We start from the raw sequence: 23,266 nt of genomic DNA, 5'->3' as shown, positions 1-23,266 counted from the left end.
AAGAAAGACCCATAACCGTAACAAAAAAACAAACAAAAAAACATGACCACAACAGAATAAATTAGTTTGGACTCCATGAGGAATGTAAAGACTGACAGAGGTGAGAGAATAGAACCCAAAAAAAGTAACAAATCAGAACTCTAGTAAACCGCGCTATAGAGAGTTCAACAGAGAGTTCAGTGATGATGTCATGTGCATAAATCAATCTGGATGAGTATCAGTACCAGCCTCTATCTAGGTTGCCAGATACATGCAGAACACATGGCATGTCATGCACATGCACACATAGCCAAGGTTCAGCAACATATACAAGACGAACGAGACAAAGGTGGACCCAGTTAGGTGAAAAGGAGAGAGAAAAAAGGACAATGGCGGGAGTGATCTCAGAGGAAGGCGTGTAGGTCGTATCTGGAAAACCTTGGTTAGCTGTCTAAGGACTCAACACGTGCGAGGCCTTTGGAACGAACACTGGGAGAACTCCCAAAGCAAATGGTTTCTGTTTACAGCTCTAATTTTACCCAAGGAAAACCTTTACAGTACAAGTGACGTAGCTAGCGGATGAATGACAAGGGGGCGACTGGCCTGTACATTGAAACCCAAGTCTTCCAATTAAACGCTGAGACTAAACAGGCGGGATAGCAACAGTAAGTGTGCACTGGGGACGGCAGCTGCCGAAGCTCTGATGTCTGCTGGTCTATGAGGGACAGAGGGAGGAATGGAGGGATGGGCGACGGGGGGCCGGGGGATGGGGGGGGGGGGTGAGTTACAAGGCCGGTGATGGATGAGAGGCTCCATCAGTAATGATGGGCTTTCAGAGCCTCCCAGTCAGGCCAGAACACTCCACATAAACAGGTGAGGGGGGAGAGGAGACCGCCGCTAGAGGGGGGAAATTGTAGCAGCTGTTTTAGACACACTTTCAACATGCTCTTCCCACCGGTACTATAGCTGGCAGTTAGCTTCCTATGGTGGATGTTAGCTGCCTCACCAACAGGATCCACCACAACAGTGTGACACAAAGTGCCCGGGACAAAGGAGAGTTACACATCTGTGGAGAGCTCACTATTAAGCCTTTCTCTGGGTTCACAAGACCATGGACAGAGCGAGTCAATGTGAACAGGGGAGCAGAAAATGAGCGGTGGAAAGGAAAAGACCGTGACAATGACAGACGAGGTGGGTTGATTGACAGATCTGACTCTGAAAGAGGGGGAGTTCAGGGGTCAGTGTCACCATGGTCAGATACATCTTGTCTCTGGTTACCTGGGACCTGCGTCCGCGGTCCACATAGGTGCAGACGGGGTTGTAGGCCCCTGTTCCACACACGTATAGGTGGGTCCGGTTCCACGGCTCGATCAGACGGATGAAGTTCCCACATTCCCCCTGAAAGAGAAAATCAAAAAACGTTAATAATAGGAGATGTTTAGGCCTTCTGAGAAAAACAAAATGTCAAACTGATGATTCATAACCTTCAGCTAACCACCTCAAACACCCTCAGCTACCATTTTTGATTGATCTGAGTCTGGTGTTTGGCTGCAGTACTACTCCCTGCTGGCTTTCTTTATTGGACACACACACACACACACTTGTACACGCACGCTGGAACACAAACACACACAGAGTCCGGCTTTAGAATAGGACAGGTCAGCGGCCCCTTCTTGGAGGTGCTGGTAATGAGAACAGATCTGTGCCTCTACGATCTGAGGCCCCTAATCTCACCTACCAGCTGTATGGAAACCCAGTCCCTGTGCCTTAACCCCAGCCAGTCCTCTTACCTTAAACCCAGACAGTCCCCTTGCCTTAACGCCAGCCAGTCCCCCTGCCTTAACCCCAGCCAGTCCCCTTACCTTAAACCCAGCCAGTCCCCTTGCCTTAACGCCAGCCAGTCCCCCTGCCTTAACACCAGCCAGGCCACCTGTCTTAACCTCAGCCAGGCCCCCTGCCTTAACCCCAGCGAGGCCCCTGCCTTAACCCCAGCCAGGCACCCTGCCTTAACCTCAGCCAGGCCCCCTGCCTTAACCCCAGCCAGGCCCCCTGCCTTAACCCCAGCCAGGCACCCTGACTTAACCCCAGCGAGGCCCCCTGCCTTAACCCCAGCGAGGCCCCCTGCCTTAACCCCAGCGAAGCCCCCTGCCTTAACCCCAGCCAGGCACCCTGCCTTAACCCCAGGGAGGCCCCCTGCCTTAACCCCAGCGAGGCCCCCTGCCTTAACCCCAGCCAGGCCCCCTTCCTTAACCCCAGCCAGGCCCCCTGCCTTAACCCCAGCGAGGCCCCCTGCCTTAATCCCAGCCAGGCCCCCTGCCTTAACCCCAGCCAGGCCCCCTGCCTTAACCCCAGCCAGGCCCCCTGCCTTAACCCCAGCCAGGCATCCTTGCTGGCCACAGTTATACAGGATTACACAGCTAGGGCCAGTCCGGGCAGATACGATCTCTGTGAGTGCTGCATGCTGTCCATCTTGTTGCAGGAGAAAAGGATGTACCAACCATCCACAATGAGATGTGTGTAGAATAGGGGATAAGCCATATTAGCATAGCTAACCCAAACAACATGACAGATGCACACCAGTCAATTCATTTTATTGTGTGTGTGTTTGTGTGTGTGCGCATGTGTGTGTGTGCACAGGTGTGTGCATTATTCATTCCACAGTTGTGCTCCCCCCAAGAGTGCGGTGTGCATGATTGCCTTTGACCTCTTGCCTGAACTGACATCCCCTTTGAATTGCTTTTGAATTGTCATCATCTGTCATTCCCTAAAGAGGGGCCAGGTTTGCCAAGATGTCTACAGCCAATTTAATATTTTATTATTACGGTGTTGGAATTCCACCCCTCTCTCACATATGCCTGCCCAATACACACACACGCACACATGCACACATGCACGCTAGCTCATACATGCATATGCACACACAGGGGCCCATACTATGTAACCAAAGGCGGTGAGATGTGTGGGTCAGCGAGCACGTTTAAATGAACATTCCAGTAGGATAAACAGAGGCCTGCTCTCTCAATACCAGCAGGGGAGCACGGTTATTATCCAAACCCCCCTTCACCTCTCCACCATACCCCATCCTGCATGCCACTGCCCAAATACACCCCTTAGGGCTGTGTGTGGGGGTGTCGACATGTGTGAACAAATCAACAGAGAATTCAGAGGAGGATCAGACCTTGATATGGATTTAAATGGTGCTCTCAGGTCCACGGGGGGCTTGTGTGTGTGTGTGTGTGTGTGTGTGTGTGTGTGTGTGTGTGTGTGTGTGTGTGTGTGTGTGTGTGTGTGTGTGTGCGTGTGCGCATGTGTGTGCGCGCGTGTGTGTGTAAAGGTACCTCTGAAACAGATGTGGTTAAACAGGAGCTTTAGCCTCCAGCTACAGTCCTTCACACCCTAACGGCCATTTTAGCATGATTCAAAGGGGTAATGGGAGGGTAATGTTGGATAAGGAATGAATGATGTCAACAGCCCAACTAACCCAAATGTCACGATGGTTGTTTGAGCACGGTACTTACATTGGTATCCTTCCCCGACAAAACACACTCTGTCTTCCTCTGAGGAGCCACGGGCCAGTGAATCTGAGAGAGAAAGGAAAGAGCTGGTTAGTTTTAATGCTTCACTATACAGCCGGTCTAGGATCAATGGTGGCTTGGGGCGTCTCTTACTATGAGCGGCTCCTTGTTGATGTCGTGCAGGTCCAGGGACAGGATGTAGTCCTTGCTGCCCACGTACATGCGGTCGTGGTCCTCGTCCATACGCAGGATACGGTAGTCTGTTGAGTTGAGCAGGAAGGAGAAGTGGTGGGCAGTGCCAGTAGATCGCAGCTCTAGAGAGAGTGAGAGAGAGAGAGAAATAGAGAGAGAAATAGAGAGAGAGAGTAGCCAGAAAGAGAGAGTGAGAGAGAGAGAGAGAGAGAGAGAGAGAGAGAGAGAGAGAGAGAGAGAGAGAGAGAGAGAGAAGAAATAGGTTTAATCACTGTCGTCATGAACACTGTGGCCGTAAAGTGCAGCATTTATATACACATTGAGAAACACGTGTAGCCCACAGAGTGTTTCACCCACCGAGCGATTAGCCTTTATTGGGAGTCAGTTCAGGGCAACACAATCCTAGAACTGGCACAGGAACTTCACAGTAACAGTCTTTTGCTTGCCAAAACTCTGAAAATACTGTTTCTGGAAATTATATTTCCTCCACATAAAGTCATGCCAAACATATCCAAGCACACAGACAAAAACAAATGTTGTACCATACCATGCTTAGAGCAACTTCATCCGCTCATAAAAACACGCTCCAAATCTAGACCTCCGACACCCCCACTACCCAGCTAACATCTACAGTAGCTGTGGTGGAGCGAGCCTGCTACTCCAATCTGTTATTTGGAGTCAGTTGTTCTGTATGCAGTACGGACCTTCACAGCCTGTTATTGTGGTTTTGGTGTGACTCATAGTATAGAAATGTAATATACACATCCCAAAAGTGACACACAAAGAGCCTTTCCATAGACGTTTTCATTCTGTGTAAAAAAAAAGTCCAATTTAAAAGGTGCCCGTCAGGCTGTGGGTGATGCAAGACGAGCAGGGAAAGGACGCTATCTGTTCCGCTGTAACGTGGGAACTAAAGGAAGGCACACTCAGAAAGAAAACGCAACCTGAGTTTGCAAGAAGAGTGTTTCGGTGTAAATTGCCATGCTGCACAATATCATAAGCCACCATAAACCTCATAGCCTGTCTGAGAGGTGGGGGCTGGGAGGGGAGAGAGAGACAGAGGAGGCTGAACCATGGGAGCAGACAGCCTGCGTGCCAGATACCGGCTATCATCTCTGATCTGGCCCTGGTAATGGAAGACTTGTAACGTGACTCCAGTCCTAGTGTTCGAGTATTGTAGGGCCACCTGTAGAGGACAGCCCAGCTGAATCAGGCTGCCGACACAAGGCGAGGAACAACTTCTTTAAAAGAAAAAGGATCACTTTAAGAAAACGAAACATGTAGCTTCAAATGTCATGTGAACTCATCGTAATGGTTTTTAAACAATCTGGAAATAAAATCTCTCGCAAATGACTCATCTCTGCCGTTAAATGGCAGATTGCTGCCCGGGGATTAGTGTGTGTGTGCGCGCGCTTCTGTGTGAAATCAGCGGGCGTGAGGGCAGATGGATGGGAGGTCTGGGACACAGAGTAGAACTTTATCCCTCTCCTCTTGCCATTAGTTTCAGCTAATCTGGTGTGGTATGAAAATGGCTCCATTAGAGGTTGTGAGAGAAGATTTGAGCTGGGCGGGAATCTGACAGACAATCTATCTCTCTCCCTCAAGGTGGGCCTTCTCTCTCCGTGCAGCTCGGGAAAGTTGATCCAGCACTTGGATCCCGAACGTCCCAGAGGACACCACGATGGAAGTCCTGTTCATTTTCCACTCCAATGGGTGCAGACAAATGACCCGCTGTCCTCTGGAACTTGTACTACATCTCCAGAGCCCTCTCAACTCCCCTGCACCGAATTGTACGCTGCATTGAATCGAAAGGAGAAAGCTGGAGACGGATTACTCTCAGTAAAAAAGTCCTCCCCACAACAGCTTTAGTGAACATCTGTCCAAGTGGAAATAAAAGTGTATACTATTGTGTTTACCCAGATGGGAGAAGTGATTAAGTGAGCTGGGGAGCTCTCCACTGCACACAGAGACACAGGAGATGGTGTAACTGTAATACTGACATGGGCCCACTGGCAGAGGGCTCCTCAGCTGTTAGCGTGGTGAGCGCTAGCTTCTGTCTTTTGGAAACTCTGTTACGGTATTGTTATGGTTTAGCAGGTGTGATCTAGCCACACACAGAGGAGATGGTGATATATAGTGCAAGGCGTCTTCCCTTTCTCCGCCGGTTAACGTGAATGCACTTCCAAACACATGCACTAACTAACTAACCCTCACTAACCATAACCCAGACAGACAAGAGCACCCCATCCAGAACAGATACAGAACACACACACACACACACACACACACACACACACACACACACACACACACACACACACACACACACACACACACACACACACACACACACACACACACACACACACACACACACACACACACACACACACACACACACACACACATTAGAAAGGTCATCTCCCTTCATAAACACCCCAGTCTGAGCAGCCCTGTGTTGTTGTCAACTCAGGTCATCAGCAGGCGGGACACCAGCCAGCCAGCCAGCCCTTCCTTGCCGTGCCCAGACATCACTCCCGTCCCATCCCGTGGTGCTGCTGGCTGGAGCACCGGGCTGAGGGGATACTGGAGACGCTGAGTTCAGAGGACAAGCCGTCACCAGCTGACATGTGGCATTCATCACCTCCGCGCTGAGATTAGCACTCAGGGTCATTTGAATGGAACCGCTGCAGCCTGCTTGCTGCATGTGGGGGGGTGGGGGGGGGGTTTAGGCAGTGCCAAAGTCCCTAGCAAGTCCAAGGTCATAGGAGAGACACAGACACAGACAGAGAGACAGACAGACATAGGAATAGTACAAGTGACAGGCAGCCATCCATCACAAACCTTATCAGTCACACCAGCCTCTAGTGTAAGTCTGTCAGGACATCTCTCAACTGCCTCTCTGTACTGTCTCTCAAATTCTTCTTTATCAATTTCTATCATTTCTGATGTAGAGCATAGAAATCGTTGAACCCTTAGTGAAATATCTCAAGTGTAGCGCCCAGACAGAGATAACTTAAGACCAACAACCTACAGATATAGAACACTGAATTTGGCTGCTAAGAACACTTGTATTCTCCAGCTGGCAACAAAGAAGAAACGACATGAACTGTAACAGATATTGAGAAACCTACAGAGAATGTTGAATTAGCAGGACACTTAATATCTGCACATTCGGCTTGAGTCCGTCCCCTACATAGTGCACTACCTTCATAGCGCTCTGGTCAAAAGCAGCGAACTACATAGAGAATAGGGTACCATTCGGGATACACAGTAGCTACTCAGTGGAGCCTCTAATTCAAATCCCTAATCAGGGCAACATAAACTCAGCAAAAAAAGAAACGTCCGCTCACTGTCTTCAGTTTAGTTGATTAATTCAACTATTTTAACTCTTTTGGGATAGGGGGCAGCATTTTCACTTTGGGATGAATAGCGTGCCCAGAGTGAACTGCCTCCTACTCTGTCCCAGATGCATGCTAATATATGCATATTATTATTAGTATTGGATAGAAAACACTCTGAAGTTTCTAAAACTGTTTGAATGATGTCTGTGAGTATACCAGAACTCTTATGGCAGGCGAAAACCTGAGAAAAATCCAACCAGGAAGTGGGAAATCTGAGTTTTTCAAAGCTTGGCGTATCGAATACACAGTGTCTATGGAGTCAAGTTGCACTTCCGACGGCTTCCACTAGATGTCAACCATCTTTAGAAACTTGTTTCAAGCTTCTGCTATAAAGGAGGGGCTCATGAGATCTGTTTGAGTCAGTGGTCTGGCAGAGTGTCTCAGGCTCATGATGCGCGCTCCCGACAGAGTTAGCTCTCATTCCATTGCTTTTCTTCAGACATAGGAATCCTCACGTTGGAACATTATTGATGTTTTATGTTAAAAACACCCTAAAGATTGATTCCATACATCGTTTGACTTGTTTCTACGACCTGTGATGGAACTTTTCGAGTTTTTGTCTGGACGAAGTGCTCACACCTCATGAAGATGGATTACTGGGCTGAACACGCTAACAACAAGTGGCTATTTGGACATAAATGATGGACTTTATGGAACTTTATGGAACAAATCAGTCATTTATTGTCGAACTGGGATTCCTGGGAGTGCCTTCTGATGAAGATCATCAAAGGTAAGTGAATATTTATAGTGTTATTTCTAACTTCTGTTGATTCCAAAATGGTGGATATTTTTCTGGCTGGATTGGGCACTGATCGCCGTTCTCAGATTATGCTTTTTACGTAAAGTTTTTTTGAAATCTGACACAGCGGTTGCATTAAGGAGAAGTATATCTTTAATTCTGTGAATAACACTTGTATCTGTTATCAATGTTTATTATGAGTAATTCTGCAAAATTACCGGATGTTTTGGAATCAAAACGTTACTGCACATAGCGCACCAATGTAAACTGAGATTTTTGGATATAAATATGCACATTATTGACAAAACATACATGTATTGTGTAACATGATGTCCTATGAGTGTCATCTGATGAAGATCATCAAAGGTTAGTGATTCATTTTATCTATATTTCTGCTTTTTGTGACTCCTATCTTTGACTGGATAAATGGCTGTGTGTTTTTTTGACTTGGCTATGACCTAACATAATCATATGTTGTGCTTTCACTGTAAAGCATTTTTGAAATCGTACACAATGGGTAGATTAACAAGATGTTTATCTTTCATTTGCTGTATTGGACTTGTTAATGTGTGAAGGTGACATATTTCCCCAAAATACTTTTGAATTTCGCACGCTGTCTTTTCAGCAGAATGTTGTCGAGGGGTTCCACTAGTGGAATGCCACCCCTAGAAAGGTTCAAAAACAAGCACACATAAAACTTGAAAAAGCCATACATGCACATGAATAAAATCATTGAGGATAACACACAATAAAGTCTGGGACTTATTCCCATTGTGGTTCTCATTGTCAAATGCGTTTATTTTCAGCAAACTTAACAAGTGTAAATATTTGTAAGAACAGGATTCAACAACTGAGACAAAAACTAAACAAGTTCCACAGACATGTGACTAACAGAAATGGAATACTGTGTCCCCGAACAAAGGGGGGTCAAAATCAAAAGTAACAGTCAGTATCTGGTGTGGCCACCAGCTGCATTACTGCAGTGCATCTCCTCCTCATGGACTGCACCAGATTTGCTAGTTATTGCATTGAGATATTACCACACTCTTCCACCAAGGCACCTGCAAGTTCCCAGTTATTTCTGGGGGGAATGGCCCTAGCGCTCACCCTCCGATCCAACAGGTCCCAGAGTTGCCCAAAGGGATTGATATTCGGGCTCCTCGCTGGCCATGTCAGAACACTGACATTCCTGTCTTGCAGGACATCAGGCACAGAACAAGCAGTATGGCTGGTGGCATTGTCATGCTGGAGGGGCATGTCAGGATGAGCCTGCAGGAAGGGAGGAGGATGTCTTCCCAGTAACGTACAGCGTTGAGATTGCCTGCAATGACAACAAGCTCATGACGAACCCTCCACCTCCAAATCCATCCCGCTCCAGAGTACAGAGTATGGTGTAATGCTCATTCCTTCGACGATAAACGCGCATCCGAAAATCACACCTGGTGAGATAAAACCACGACTCGTCAGTGAAGAGCACTTTTTGCCAGTCCTGTCTGGTCCAGTGACGGTGGGTTTGTGCCCATAGGCGACGTTGTTGCCGGTGATGTCTGGTGAGGACCTGCCTTACAACAGGCCTACAAGCCCTCTGTCCAGCCTCTCTCAGCTGGACAGTCTGAGCACTGATGGAGGGATTGTGCGTTCCTGGTGTAACTCAGGCAGCTGTTGTTGCCATCCTGTACCTGTCCCGCAGGTGTGATGTTCGAACGTACCGATCCTGTGCAGGTGTTGTCACACGTGGTCTGCCACTGCGAGGACGATCAGCTGTCCATCCTGTCTCCCTGTAGAGCTGTCTTAGGCCTCTCACAGTACGGACATTGTAATTAATTGCCCTGGCCACATCTGCAGTCCTCATGCCTCCTTGCAGCATGCCTAAGGCACGTTCACGCAGATGAGCAGGGACCCTGGGCATCTTTCGTTTGGTGTGTTTCATAGTCAGTAGAAAGGCCTCTTTAGTGTCCTAAGTTTTCATAACTGTGACCTTAATTGCCTACTGTCTGTTAGCTGTTAGTGTCTTAACGACCGTTCCACAGGTGCATGTTCATTAAATGTTTATGGTTCATTGAACAAGCATGGGAAACAGTGTTTAAACCCTTTACAATGAAGATCTGTGAAGTTATTTGGATTTTTACAAATTATCTTTGAAAGACAGGGTCCTGAAAAAAGGACGTTTCTTTTTTTGTTGCTGAGTTTAGTTGAACAAATATACAGTGGAGGTGCATGTTCTCTGCCTTGAAACGATATCAAAACATTACATTAAATGAATCACTTTTAAAATAGAATAATTACAGTCTTAAGTTACATTAAATACTACTTGTGCACTGTGGTTTGTTTTGCAAAATGGACATTTCATGTAATTTTGTTTTGGAACGATCACTGCATCCAACAATCATCTTAAAAATACATCTCACTCCTTGCTGCGTTTTCTTTCTCAGAGCAAATTTCCATTGTAAGCAAAGAGCATTATCGGATAATGGAAACATTCTCTGGCTGTGTTTAACATAAAACAAAACAGAGGGAAAAAATCTTGGCATGGGACTTTGCGATGCACATTCCTTGTGGCTAAACTGACTGCATTGTCAAACACGGGAGGTGTCTCCAATTTCAAATTGGCTGAATGAGAAGCATCAGGAGTGCCAACCGTACAGTAAAGCATGCCCCTGCATGACATCTGACTGGGGATCTGGAGACTGGGAGGGGGGAGGGAGGGAGAGAGGGGGAAAACACTGAGGGAGTGACTGAACGGGATCCACACTGAGGTGAGATGTCTGCTTCTCTCCTGCCTGCCTGTCCTCTTCCTCTTTATCTGTCCAGAATTACTGAGCACCAAAGGTATACTCTAGGACATGATGCGGACGAAGGAACGAACACAGGATTGAACACAAGCCACAGCCAGGACGGGCTATATGGCTACTTAGCGCTCTCACCTCCGAATCAGATTTGCAATCCCTTTTGTGACATCTACAGTACACAGTACACTGGACTGACAGACTGCCTGGCACCCAGTACTCCTGGTGAACGGCGTATCGTTCTCATTCAGCGTATCCTTTCCCGTTGCCATGGGCCATGGGCAAATTGAAGTGCAATCTGGCATAGCTGAGAAGTATGAATTTCCTTTGCCATAAGCAGGTTCCAGCATGTGTCCACTGTAACTAAGCTACTGGTAGAGGCATGGTGATATCCAAGCTATGGTATGATGATGGCTCTCAAATCCACATCATCCTACAAAGACGGGACGGGAAAGCTATCATCTGCACTGAGTCGACCGAAGCCATTCGGGGATGATATACTATATTCCATTTGTCCAAAGCGACTTCAATTCCAGCGAGTGCAACGTTTAGCACTTGCATGTGATCCTTGCGAGATATATGCTCTTCTCAGTTGCGAATCGGATCGTTTTATCTTCATTTCGATATATTGAAAGTGAGAGGAAGCATATCGAGGGGAAACGTTCCCTTCACATGAATTGTACACTCAGTGCAAACTGGTGATAAAAACTCCAGCAGGGATGGGATGCAAGCGTTCCATCCAGAGCAGAAGGATCTGGTATACACCACTGGAGCTCTCACCAAGGCCTCTGTAACCACAACCACCCACAGCCAGACAGGGCTCAACTCCACTGGTGTGTGTGTGTGTGCGTGTGTGTGTGTGTGTGTGTGTGTGTGTGTGTGTGTGTGTGTGTGTGTGTGTGTGTGTGTGTGTGTGTGTGTGTGTGTGTGTGTGTGTGTGTGTGCGTGCGTGTGTGTGTGCGTGCGTGCGTGAGCGTACGTGTTTCCCAGGACCTCATGGGTATGATGAGGAGATAAGGTTAAGGAGGAAAGAGACTTTGAATTTAAGCACCTGTCCCATTTACTTCAGCTCAGGCGAGATTGACAGGTGAGATGAGGGAGAACGACAAAAGGTATTGCAATCGAGAATGGGATGACCTCGGCCCTATGGAACATGGGGCAGACCTAATGGAACATCCCATCATAGGTAGGCCTGAGAATGTAACTAGTGAAGAGCTCTGTCTACCACAGACCAAGGCCAGCATGTCAGTGACATCTGGTGGTAAAATGATATGGTCTGTCTGTCCACCTGTTGATTTAATCCCTCTGCTCCCTGTTCTTTTCTACCAGGTGCGTGGACAGGCTGGGGGTTGGGGCTGGGGATGGGGATGGGGTTGGGGTTGGGGCTGGGGCACGGACTGGGTGCAGCTGAACAGGGTCACACGGTGTCCTTGGTGGTCAGAGAGAGAGAGAGAGAGAGAGACCCATTGTATACCTGCCCAGGTCTCTCTGTGTGAGGATCTGCTGGGGAGTGAACTGCGCTGTGAGAGTTTGTAGAGCCCCTCTGCCCGGCATGATTCTTCCTGTGTGAGGAGCCGCTATCAGACCTGGAGATCTCCCCTGATCTGCCTGCAGCACTAAGGTGGGGAGGGGAGGAGGAAGGAAGGTGCAGACAGCAGCAAATCCCACATACCTGCCCAGGCATCCCCGGCATGTTGTCTGAATTCCCCGTCTCCACTCAGAGTCCCATAATGGGAAGGTGTGACTCACCTTGCTTTAGCTTGTCTCCAGCCATGCGTGTGTGTGTGGGTGGTGTGTGTGTGCATGTGTGTGTGGTGTGTGTGTCGTCTTTCATGTATGATACAGAGCATACGACGCCGTTTGACCATACTGACGAGTAGGGTTGCACATTTTGGGGAATATTCAGAGGTGGAAACTTTCCGTGGGAATTAACGGGACTGTATGGGAATTAACGGGAATATATGCAAATTAATATTAATACCATTTAAAGGTAGATGTTTTTTTGCAGTGGATATATTTACCATATCATATGGAGACAGAAACATAAACATTTTGTCAAAAGTAGACATTTTTGCAAATTATTAAATCCTTTCAATAGAAATAATCATAATTAAAAAACTATTTAGTTACAAATTTAACTTTAATTAAATGAGTTGACTCTTCACATGGGATGATTTCACTGAAAAACAAAAGGGAATATTGAATGATCCCCAATGATCCATCGCATCTCCCCAAAACGTTTTCAACATTCATCTGTAAAATGATATTCTAGAAACTAAAGCTTTGGTTGTCTTCCTCTCAGGCTTCCATGTCTTCTCCCTGGACCTTCTCAATGTCCACCTCTTGAACATCAGACTCTGAGGCCTCATCTTCACTGTAATTTTCCAACCTTGTTGAGGATGGCTTGTTGTCAGGCTCAAAACGCCAACAATTTGCCTGGATGGCCACCAATTTTTCAACCCTTGTATTAATCAGCCTGTTGTGTGCTTTGGTGTGTGTGTTCCCAAACAACGACCAACTGATGTTGGTGGGATTTGGAAGATGATGGAGGCAACAGGGGAAAGAGCCTCAGATCCACAATGTCCTTTCCACCAGGTGGCTGATGAGATATGTTGGCATGACTACCATATGGGCATCTCCATCCCAAAGCCCTTGCTTGGAAGTGTACTTCGCCAGACTGCCAAGAACCTTGCCCTCATCCAGGCCAAGGTGGCGAGACACGGTAGTGATGATACCATATGCCTTGTTGATCTCTGCACCAGACAGGATGCTCTTGCCAGCATACTTGGGGTCCAACATGTACGCTGTGGTGTGTATGGGCTACAGGCAGAAGTATTCACGCTTTTTAATGTATCAGAACTGCCGTTTCCACTGCTTGGAGCAACAGTGAAATGGGCAGGGCAGTACACATTTCTTCTATTACATCTGCAAGTAGAGTCTGAACAGGATGACAGGATGGCATTCTCTCCCTCAATCCGTGCAATGGCTACTGCTATTCAGGAGTTTCAGGCTGCTTACCACTCTCACCAAAAATACTCTATAAACTCTCATCCAGGAGGATCCTCTTGATGGGGCTGTCCATATTGGCAGACTGATATGGCCATTTATTGGAGAGACTCCTACCCCTCCAGGAGACTGTCAAACATGATGACAACACCACCCCAAGGGGTGTTGCTGGGCAGCTTCAATGTGGTGCTCTTATTACTCTCACTTTGCTTGGTGAGGTAGATTGCTGCTATAACTTGATGACCCTTTACATACCTAACCATTTCCTTGGCTCTCTTGTAGAGGGTATCCATTGTTTTCAGTGCCATGATGTCCTTGAGGAGCAGATTCAATGCATGAGCAGCACAGCCAATGGGTGTGATGTGAGGGAATGACTCCTCCACTTTAGACCAAGCAGCCTTCATATGCGCAGCATTGTCTGTCACCAGTGCAAATACCTTCTGTGGTCCAAGGTCATTGATGACCGCCTTCGGCTCATCTCCAATGAGACTGGTGTGTCTGTTGTCTCTTATGTCTGTGCTCTTGTCGAATACTGGTTGAGGGGTGGAGATGATGTAGTTAATTATTCCTTGCCCACGAACATTCGACCACCCATCAGAGATGATTGCAATATAGTCTGCTTTCTCATTGATTTGCTTGACCTTCACTTGAACTCTGTTGAACTCTGCATCCAGCAAATGAGTAGATAAAGCATGTCTGGTTGGAGGGGTCTATGCTGAACATTCAGGAATCTCTTCCAATACACATTGTCTGTGAGCATCAGAGGTGAACCAGTTGCATACACAGCTCGAGCAAGACATTCATCAGCATTTCTCTGACTACGTTCTTCCATTGAGTCAAAAAACCTTCTGATTCCAGGAGGACCGTGAGCTGTTGCTATCGAATAAGGTGTCTGATTCATCAAATTCACTGATTCAACTTTATGCACTTGGCCAGATGATTCTGCATCTTTGTTGCATTCTTCACATATGATTTGGCACAGTATTTGCAAATGTACACAGCTTTTCCTTCTAAATTAGCTGCAGTGAAATGTCTCCACACATCAGATAGTGCCCGTGGCATTTTCCTGTAAAGATTAGCAAAAACTAACTAACAGAAATTATTAAAAAGTTAGAAATGATTTAAACACACTTTGCTGTAGGCTACTATTTACTATTAACAAAAAATAATCTATGTCATACAAAATATATTCACCCCCACCCAGTATTGTAATCATAACTTACCAGAAAGCATGTAGTCCTTGGCTCAGACAGTGTAGTAGTGGGGGCTCAGTAGCATCTCATTAGTGTGCAAGATCTTGAGAATCAGCCGTACATGTGATGGAAGAGTGCACTGAACATGTGATGGAATAATGCACTGTGCATGCAGAGGGTTGCAATTCCATTGAATTGGGGATAGTTTAACCAAAATATGCAGATAATTGCCTTATGTGTACCCACAAAAAAAGGTTAATTGTTATAAGTAAAGTTTTATTGACGAATTTAAGCTAAATTGTCCAAATTGCCAGGCTTACCTTCTCATGGAAAATTTCAGGAATATTTCCGGAAATGTACCGGAAAGTTTCCGACCCTTTGCAACCCTACTGACGAGCTGCTACATATAAGAAAATAATACTTTCTCAATAGTTAACTGTTTCTCTTCCAATCTGTTACCTATTCCCACACATCTATCTCCACCTCTCTCTGAGGACACAATGTGACCCTGTCCAGCTGCACCCAGCCCGAGCCCCAGCCCCAACTCCCAGCCCCAACCCCAGCCCCAACTCTCAGCCTGAGCCCCAACCTCAGCCCCAACTCTCAGCCCGAGCCCCAACTCCCAGCCCCAACCCCAGCCCCAACTCTCAGCCTGAGCCACAACTCCCAGCCCCAACCCCAGCCTGAGCCCCAACCCCAGCCCCAACTCTCAGCCTGAGCCCCAACCCCAGCCCCATCCCCAGCCTGAGCCCCAGCCCCAGCCCCAGCCCCAACTCCCAGCCCCAAGGCCAGATTGAGCCCCAAGCCCAAGGGACACATCCCCAAGGGACACAAAGACGGCCACACTTATCTTGAGTCGTACATGAATCCCTATCAGAAAGCTTGCATGATTTGGTATGAGTGTATAAGGGCAATTCCATGGTGACAGAGTAATGCTTAGACTTTTCACTTTAAAATGCATGTCAAACTAAAAGCATTGCTTGCAAAGTTAAACAAACCACACAACTCCATGCACAATGACCACTTTTAACAATTTCCCATTTTTTTGTAAAAATACATTTTTGTAAAAATAAATTTACTTGAAGAACAGTGCAGTTTGGTAACAGAATGAGGGCACCAACAGCACAAACCATCATTCTGTTACCAAACTTAGCATCTGCACTGTTTTTCAAGTAACACAAGTAACATGTTAGAAGTCGTCCTTGTGTATAGAGTTGCATTGTTTGTTTAACTTTGCAATCACTGGGGTTTATTTTGGCATACATTTTAAAGTGAAAAATCTCAGCATCACTCTGTTACCGTAGAGTTGCCCATAATTATGTGTTCAAAAGCAAGCGTGAGAAAAAGAGGACATTCATTGAGCCTCACAGAGGCAGGGACACAGAGAGAACCAGGTGTTGGAACTGGTTCAGGGAACAGAACTGAATTGAGAAACAGAACCAGGGATCTATACTGTTCCCGGAACAGTAACATTATTTTACGTTCTAGGCATTTGTTTACAGTCCCACAAAAGAAATGCAACAAAGCATCTATGCAAAGCCCTCACTGTCACTTAGAAACTTATTCCAGTGTCTGCCTGCCTGCCAACTGAAAACCTTTGCCAGCATGTGCGTGTAGGCTACCTGCCCCCCTACAAAGCACATATGAAAGAAGATACATTTTTTTAATGTGCCTCGACAAAGCGACACAAAGTTCACAGAATCACAAAATCAAGTGCTGAGTCAGCGTGATTCCACAAAATGTTACTACACTCCATAGCCTGTTACAGGCATGATTCAGAAATTAGGGAGAGAGCGTTTTTAATTTGGAGAACAATGGATTCTCTTTTTCAATGCTAGTTGAGGATACTATGGCAATCACCTTTCACGTTCAATTGATTAACCAAGAAAAGGTAAGGTGTGTGTTTATTTGAACCCTGGCGCTGGTCTACACAGCTAGCTTTGGTCTAGCCCACGGAAACTCGAGGCTGCACCATGTGTAATGTAATTGAACTGAGAGTCGTGATCAAGGGCTCAAGCTCCTGTCCAACGCTAGTTAAGCCAACTGTCTGAAGTTCAAAGAAATTCAAAGTTCCTTCATAGAAGCCGCTCCTCCTAGGTATAATTCTGTAGGCCTAATTCAGATAATGCATGACATGACAACTAAATTTCAGTCGTATGTACACAACACTTGTCTGTCCAATGCATGTACATAGCTTGCCAACTCCATAGCAAGCTGCTCTATCCATTGCTGAAGTAATTTAATGTCGAGCTTAATGTACAAAAACAGATTCAGATTATTTTTTTACCCAATTTTTGGGAGTTATAACCGGTTCAGAACTTTATTTTGCTGGTCGGAACAGTAGAACGGAACAAAAACAAATGATGGTTCTGTTCAGAACGAAACGGTTTGAAAATAATTTCTGTTCCAACCCCTGGAGACGACATCCAGGACATCAGAGTAACTGGAGAGCCAGGTTGATCAGAAAGAAAAGCCCCTTATCACAGGGAACTGTGATGTGACAGCTTGGTGTTTGTCTCCAATCGACACCTCATAATCAGCCCCCTACCACCACCAACAACCACTGGGCTTGGACTATTGACTCAGAACACAAGTCACAGGAGCTGATTGGTGTTTACCTTCACCTGCCAAGGAGAAATAATTGGCACCAGATTAAGTCTTATCTCCGAGCCTCTGGAGGTTGTCACTCCGATGTTCGCATGCTCCTCCACAAGCTATGACTGACAGTGTGTGTGTTGGTGTATCCATGTGTGTGTATCGAAGTGTCAGTGTGTGTGTGTGTGTGTGTGTGTGTGTGTGTGTGTGTGTGTGTGTGTGTGTGTGTGTGTGTGTGTGTGTGTGTGTGTGTGTGTGTGTGTGTGTGTGTGTGTGTGTGTGTGTGTGTGTGTGTGTGTGTGTGTGTGTGACAGTGCAGCAGTGAGCAAAGATCTCTGATCCCTACATTCAATCAGGGACACCTATCTCCCAGTGCAGAGGTCAGGAAGAGGAAACATTGATTTGAGCAGCTCTGTTCCTTCAGCTGAGCTCCTGGGTGGAAACAGGAGATTATCAAAATCTATCTGAGCTTGTTTCTGTCCCTCTTGTCAGTGCACCTGATCTTGACTTTTCTTCGTTAAAGGAAAACGACTGAGAGAAAAGAGACGTGGATCAACTGCAAATGTGAGTGGAAGAAGGAGAGGACTTATTGCTTCGGAAGGAGTTGCCTCAAGGTGAGTGAATACATACATCGTCAGTCAATTTAAAGGCAGTTGCAAATGTGCCATCCAATTACTAACTTTTGTCCTTGTCAGAAACCAGCTAGGGATGTTACCGACGAACGAAACAAAAATTGCCAATGGCTTTTTTAAGCATAATTCAACCAAACAGTCCAAGCAAGCTTGACTCTTCAATCACCACTTGTACTTTGTCCAGAAAAGACCTGTAATCTCTCAGTTTTGCAAGCGCAAAAATCAAGTTGCCTAACCAAATTAGCAGAATTGCACTCTGCACTTGGGGAAAAGCAGTAGAGGACAATCCTTGAGTTTAGATCACACTAATACACACTGAGCTCTGGGAGGTTGTTTGGGTGGGACAGTATTTTTCTGAGGTAAATAGTTGAGACTGTCACTTACACCCTTCCCTCTCCCTCGTCAAACAAGGCCATGGACAGATGCCCGACCCGCAGCAGCCCAGGGTCAGGGGCTAAAGGTGAAAGGTCACCAGGGGGCTGGTGAAAAGGCTCATCCTGGTCCCGTACACGCTTCAGCATAATCTGGGATTATCTCAGGGGTCAGGGTGGCTCGCCCCTCTGCCTGATCACAATCAGGGGCTAGGGATAGGTGGAGTGGGATGAGAAGGGGGAGAGTGTGGAGGCACTTCTTTCAGCCTCCATCAGGATAATTTCACTCCCAGTGACTCCCAAATGTGCAAAGACCTTGGATGGACCAACACACCAAACTCCCGGCGCATAGGCATTGGCATAATTATCTTAATCTACCAACCAATCATCTCCCACAATCATCTCCCACAACACCGTCCCCTAACCCTCCCGCGTCTGTGTCTTGTTCACCTCAAGTTCCTGCCTGGGTTCTGCCTCCATTTGGAGCCACAGTTCACAGTGGTGTGATTCGCAAAAAAAATGTAATTATGACAAATACTTTACTCAGTAAGGTTACTCCCATATAACTCGATGGTCACTCCCACTAAAGCCAACTTTGAATCGTTCATATCCCCAAGGTTATATTTACGCAATATCCTAGGGGCGGGGTTACCATCAGAAAAACTATATTGGAGGAGGGTGAAATGGTCAGACACTGGAAAGGTGTTGACAGTCAAGGGAGGAGGGGTTGAGTTGTCCCTGAATTTAATATTGAACTGAACCTTGACATAATACAGTCATTTTCATATTATTTTTTATTGTCTCTCTTTATTGTCTCTCTGTATTCAATGGCATCCTTCCAACAAAAACAATAACCTGTAAAAAAAAAAAGAAGAAATAAAGCACATTGCACCAAATCATGCTAACATGTCTCCATGAATCTCCCAAAATAGTTTCCATATTCAACAGCAAAAAATAGTCTTGGAGATGCCAAAAATATGCTAAATTTATGCAGAGTTGCTAATACCGTAAACCCTGTTGCCCTGCAGCACATCAGTCTATTGGCTACCCCGTTTCTCAGAACACTAATCCCTGGGTTCTGGTGAACGTGGGGAACGATGGTTCCTTTCTTTGTTTGTTTACCATGGGGCCTGTATCCCAGTGGCGCTGTCTGGGCTCCTGGCTAGTGAGCTAGCGCGTGGGTGTGGGGTATTCATAGTAGATTAGAGGCTGCAGTGGGGTATACGTAGCTGCTAAACTAGCCTCTGTTATGATGATGAAGCTGTGTTTATTGTTGTAGCTGTGCTGTAGGCTAGTCGGTGGTGGGGTGGGGTAGGGTCAGGGTGGTTCTGTGTGTGTAGCTGGCCCGGTGCTGAGACTGGAGGGCAGAGGTCAGAGGGAGCAGGGAGGGGCTGAATAATGAGACAATAATGAGACAGAGATGGTGGCGTGGATGAACAGAGCATCCATCTATCTCTCCATCTCTCTTCCACTCAAAGAAGTGGAGGCCTCGCTAAACCTCCAAATCCTCATCGTGGCCTTACGTGGAAAAAGACAGGCGATTCCTATTTTTTCTTTCTCTATCTCTCTCTATCTCCACCAGACCTCTGACCGGGCACACTCTCACCGTCAGCGGCACGAACACGCCCATGATGGGATTCACACTGGAGATTCACTTTCTACTCACGTAAGGATCTAAAATGTCTTCCCACCCTTACATAAAGTGTTTTTCCTCTGGGGATTATATAAACAAAACACGCACATAGCCCCACGGGTTAAGTAAAGGGGGTGCACTAGGTTGACTCTTCAGCCTGATCTATGCTCCTCCCACATATCTCTACACATACAACGGAGTGCTGGGCTTTATTTGGGGAGTAGGGTCGCTGTATTCCCCTTCCCCCTCTCCTGTAACAGGGTCGTGGCCCGCATGGTGAGAGGAAGGTAGGGGTAGTTAGGGGTAGGTGAGGAGAGGTAGATGGGGAAATGAATGCGGGTAATTAGGAAGTATATTTAGAGAGACAACTAGGACCGAGTGTTGCCTCAGGGTCTCCTGGGACAGAGCCATCCACCGCTCTCCCTCTCCCCGCTCAGGGTGTTCCACTCCAGGGCAGCGAGGGGAGCCTAGGACGCCGGGTCCTTTTACAACCGCAGGACAGGAGTGATGGTGGTGGGCTAGAGGGGTGAGAATGGAGGGAGGAGTCCCCAGGGTAGAGGAGTCTGACAGCATGGCCTAAGAGCTGTCCGTTATCAATGCTAGCCTGGCAGCAGGAGTGCCTTGGCAACTCAGCGTTTGCTCTCTCTGACACTGAGCCTGAATGACTGTTAAAAAAAAGCTATAGAAAGAGATGCTACAGGTTGACTGAAGGGGGCAGAAAACACTCCACTCGGTTTTCATTTTCATTTCAAAGCAGCTCACTCACAGTCACAGTCACAGGCGTAGCTTTGGGAGGCGTTCCGTGGTCTAACCATGAGCGAGTGGCTTGACACTGAGAGGAACACTGACCGACATGAATGGCTGTGGCCATCAGAGGTGGTAAAGAAAGAGAACTGGTGTGAGCTGAGTGGAGGTTTTCTTTAGAACCACACCAGTTAGGAGGCACTGGACTTGTAGGGTCCCTCCCAGGTGGCCAAAGTTGTCTGGCCTTAAATAGAAACACAAGGCCAGCAGCACAGAACTGGAGAGATAAGAGGCCCCCTGCAGCATTCACACTGACTTACATGAACACTGTACAGTCAGGCAACTCTTTCCTCTCTATCCATGTCAAAATCCTCCATTCTCTCTTCATTTTCCCGTTAATTTGTCTTCCTGTGCTTTTGTCTCTTTACGTCAGTAACAAACAAGAGAAGAAATGTCACTCTCCCTCCCTCTTTATACCTCAACATGTCCAGGCTGCAGCCTCAGCTGTCCAATTATGTCGTGTTGAGGGAAAGGGCTGCTAAATACACATCACAGAGAGAGAGAGAGAGAGAGAGAGAGAGAGAGAGAGAGAGAGAGAGAGAGAGAGAGAGAGAGAGAGAGAGAGAGAGAGAGAGAGAGAGAGAGAGGGAGAGAGAGAGAGGGGCTTATATAGTACTGTAGTAGAGCATTTAAAAAAGCTATAATTATAGTCATAATATAGTCACTCTGGCTCAGGGTTGAACAGTGAAAAATGACATTTTACTGCAAGGTTGTAAAATGAGTGTACAATCATCCTACAGCTACCTGTATAATTTAGGTTTGGTTTACAGAAAGTCAGCTGGAAGTTTACAAATGAAACCTACGCTGTATGGGAGGCTGGCAGTAATGTGGGCTTCGTTGCATTACTTCGCCGCCTGACCAACCTGTGACTGAAAGGTGAGCGTAAGAAGTCACTTTTAGGACGGAGAAATGAATACGTTTTGCCAGAGGTTGTTTTCACAGAATCAGGTACGATTACATTCATCGGTGAGGTGTGTTTGGAGTTCCTCCACTTCTCCTCTGCCATGTTGTCTTGGTTAACCTTTCGACTCTGTCGGAGATGGATTTAGAGTACAATGTGGCCAACAATAACATTGCGATTCCCCTGACCTCATTAGTCAGAGCTTTAGAGGGATGCGATTTAGCCAAGTGTAAAGAAGAAGGCAAACACTGTATTGTTTAGAATAAGCTGGAGGTATAACAACAGCCATGCTGTTCATTATATCGGATGTAGAAGCAAATTGTCTTGCCATGCTATAGTATGGCAATCCATTCTGATAGACAGGAAATGTGCAGCATGCAGACACTCTTTCTGAAGCAACTGTAAATACGGCCTCCATTGAACACAAATTATCACCTGATTCTTCTAGGAGGCGATTTAAGGCTGAAAAGGTGTGGAGAAAGATACATTTACTCTGCATCCCACAGTGTTCCCTTTCACAGTCACTTTAAGCCACAGGTTATGCTGAATCTCAGACTCTGGACCAGCTAGCCAGGGGTAAAATAGTTTGGCCAAGACTCAACATGACATCTACCTAAGGTTAAGTCCCAGGTACTCATTTGGTCACCCGTAACACACCTTGCCAGAGACATGCTTTAATCAAATGCAAAGAGCAACCACCTTTACAACGCAGTTTACAGTGTCACAAAACATTCTGCAGTGTGATTCTACTGTAGATCTGAACTCATTCCAAAAACCACAGAACTCATGTGTTACTTGAGTGAAAGTATTTTTTCTCAATCATTGCAATCAACCCATTAATCAGCATCGGGATGCTCCATTGAAATAAAGGTGACGGGTAGTGGAAGATAACGGAAACGGCTTCATATTTCACATAATCAAACGCACCCATCTTTCAGTGGCAAGGAACGATGGTGTAACTGAGCCAACGTCTCTCACACACTATTTCCATGTATCAACCTCCTCTGTTTGTTTTAATATCCCCTCCACCATTCTCCATCCATAACACTGGGGATTCTTTGAAGGTGTTGTCATGGCAGTTCTGGGTGAGGAATCTGGCACCACCATCTCTCAGGCTGTGCGTGGTGCGTTAATGTCGTGTTCTGATTTATCCCCTAGCTACCTTGGACACCTTCACTCCCCACCACCACGCCTTGTCTGATCCTGCCAGCAGCCTCTAGACTAACCCGCCACCTACACTCCGCCAACCGCTCATTCAGATAACGCAAGGCTATAACGCAAGCCTGTTGATTCCTCCTGTCCTTTCTCTGGCAGGCAGCGTGTCGCAGGTAGAGAGCAGGGGGGTGGTTCACTCTGACTCAGGGGCTTATGGTTCACTCCTAAATAGTATTCCACTGGATCATAATAAATGGTCCCTGAAATGGTTCAGTATAAGGTCCCTTAAATGGTTCCTTATATGGTTCCTTAACTTCTTATGGCTGGGGGGCAGTATTGAGTAGCTTGGATGAATAAGGTG

General features: G+C 46.7%; 1 protein-coding gene across 4 annotated transcripts in view; it reads right to left on the bottom strand.

The window, feature by feature from the left end:
- Nucleotides 1-23,266, bottom strand: part of sema3fa (sema domain, immunoglobulin domain (Ig), short basic domain, secreted, (semaphorin) 3Fa) — a 78,723-nt gene that overhangs the window by 19,798 nt on the left and 35,659 nt on the right. For all 4 annotated transcript variants that reach the window (XM_052473257.1, XM_052473256.1, XM_052473259.1 and 1 more), the window contains exons 3-5: nt 3,648-3,808; nt 3,498-3,560; nt 1,258-1,377 (exon numbers count right to left, since the gene is read on the bottom strand). In XM_052473257.1, coding sequence (XP_052329217.1) covers nt 1,258-1,377; nt 3,498-3,560; nt 3,648-3,808 — 344 coding nt within the window. The remainder of the gene's footprint in view (nt 1-1,257; nt 1,378-3,497; nt 3,561-3,647; nt 3,809-23,266) is intronic.

This window comes from Oncorhynchus keta, chromosome 21 (genome assembly GCF_023373465.1).
Source record: "Oncorhynchus keta strain PuntledgeMale-10-30-2019 chromosome 21, Oket_V2, whole genome shotgun sequence".
NCBI classification, from domain to species: domain Eukaryota; kingdom Metazoa; phylum Chordata; class Actinopteri; order Salmoniformes; family Salmonidae; genus Oncorhynchus; species Oncorhynchus keta.
The sequence above is the reverse complement of the archived record's forward strand: the minus strand, read 5'-3'. Positions and strand labels throughout refer to the sequence as shown.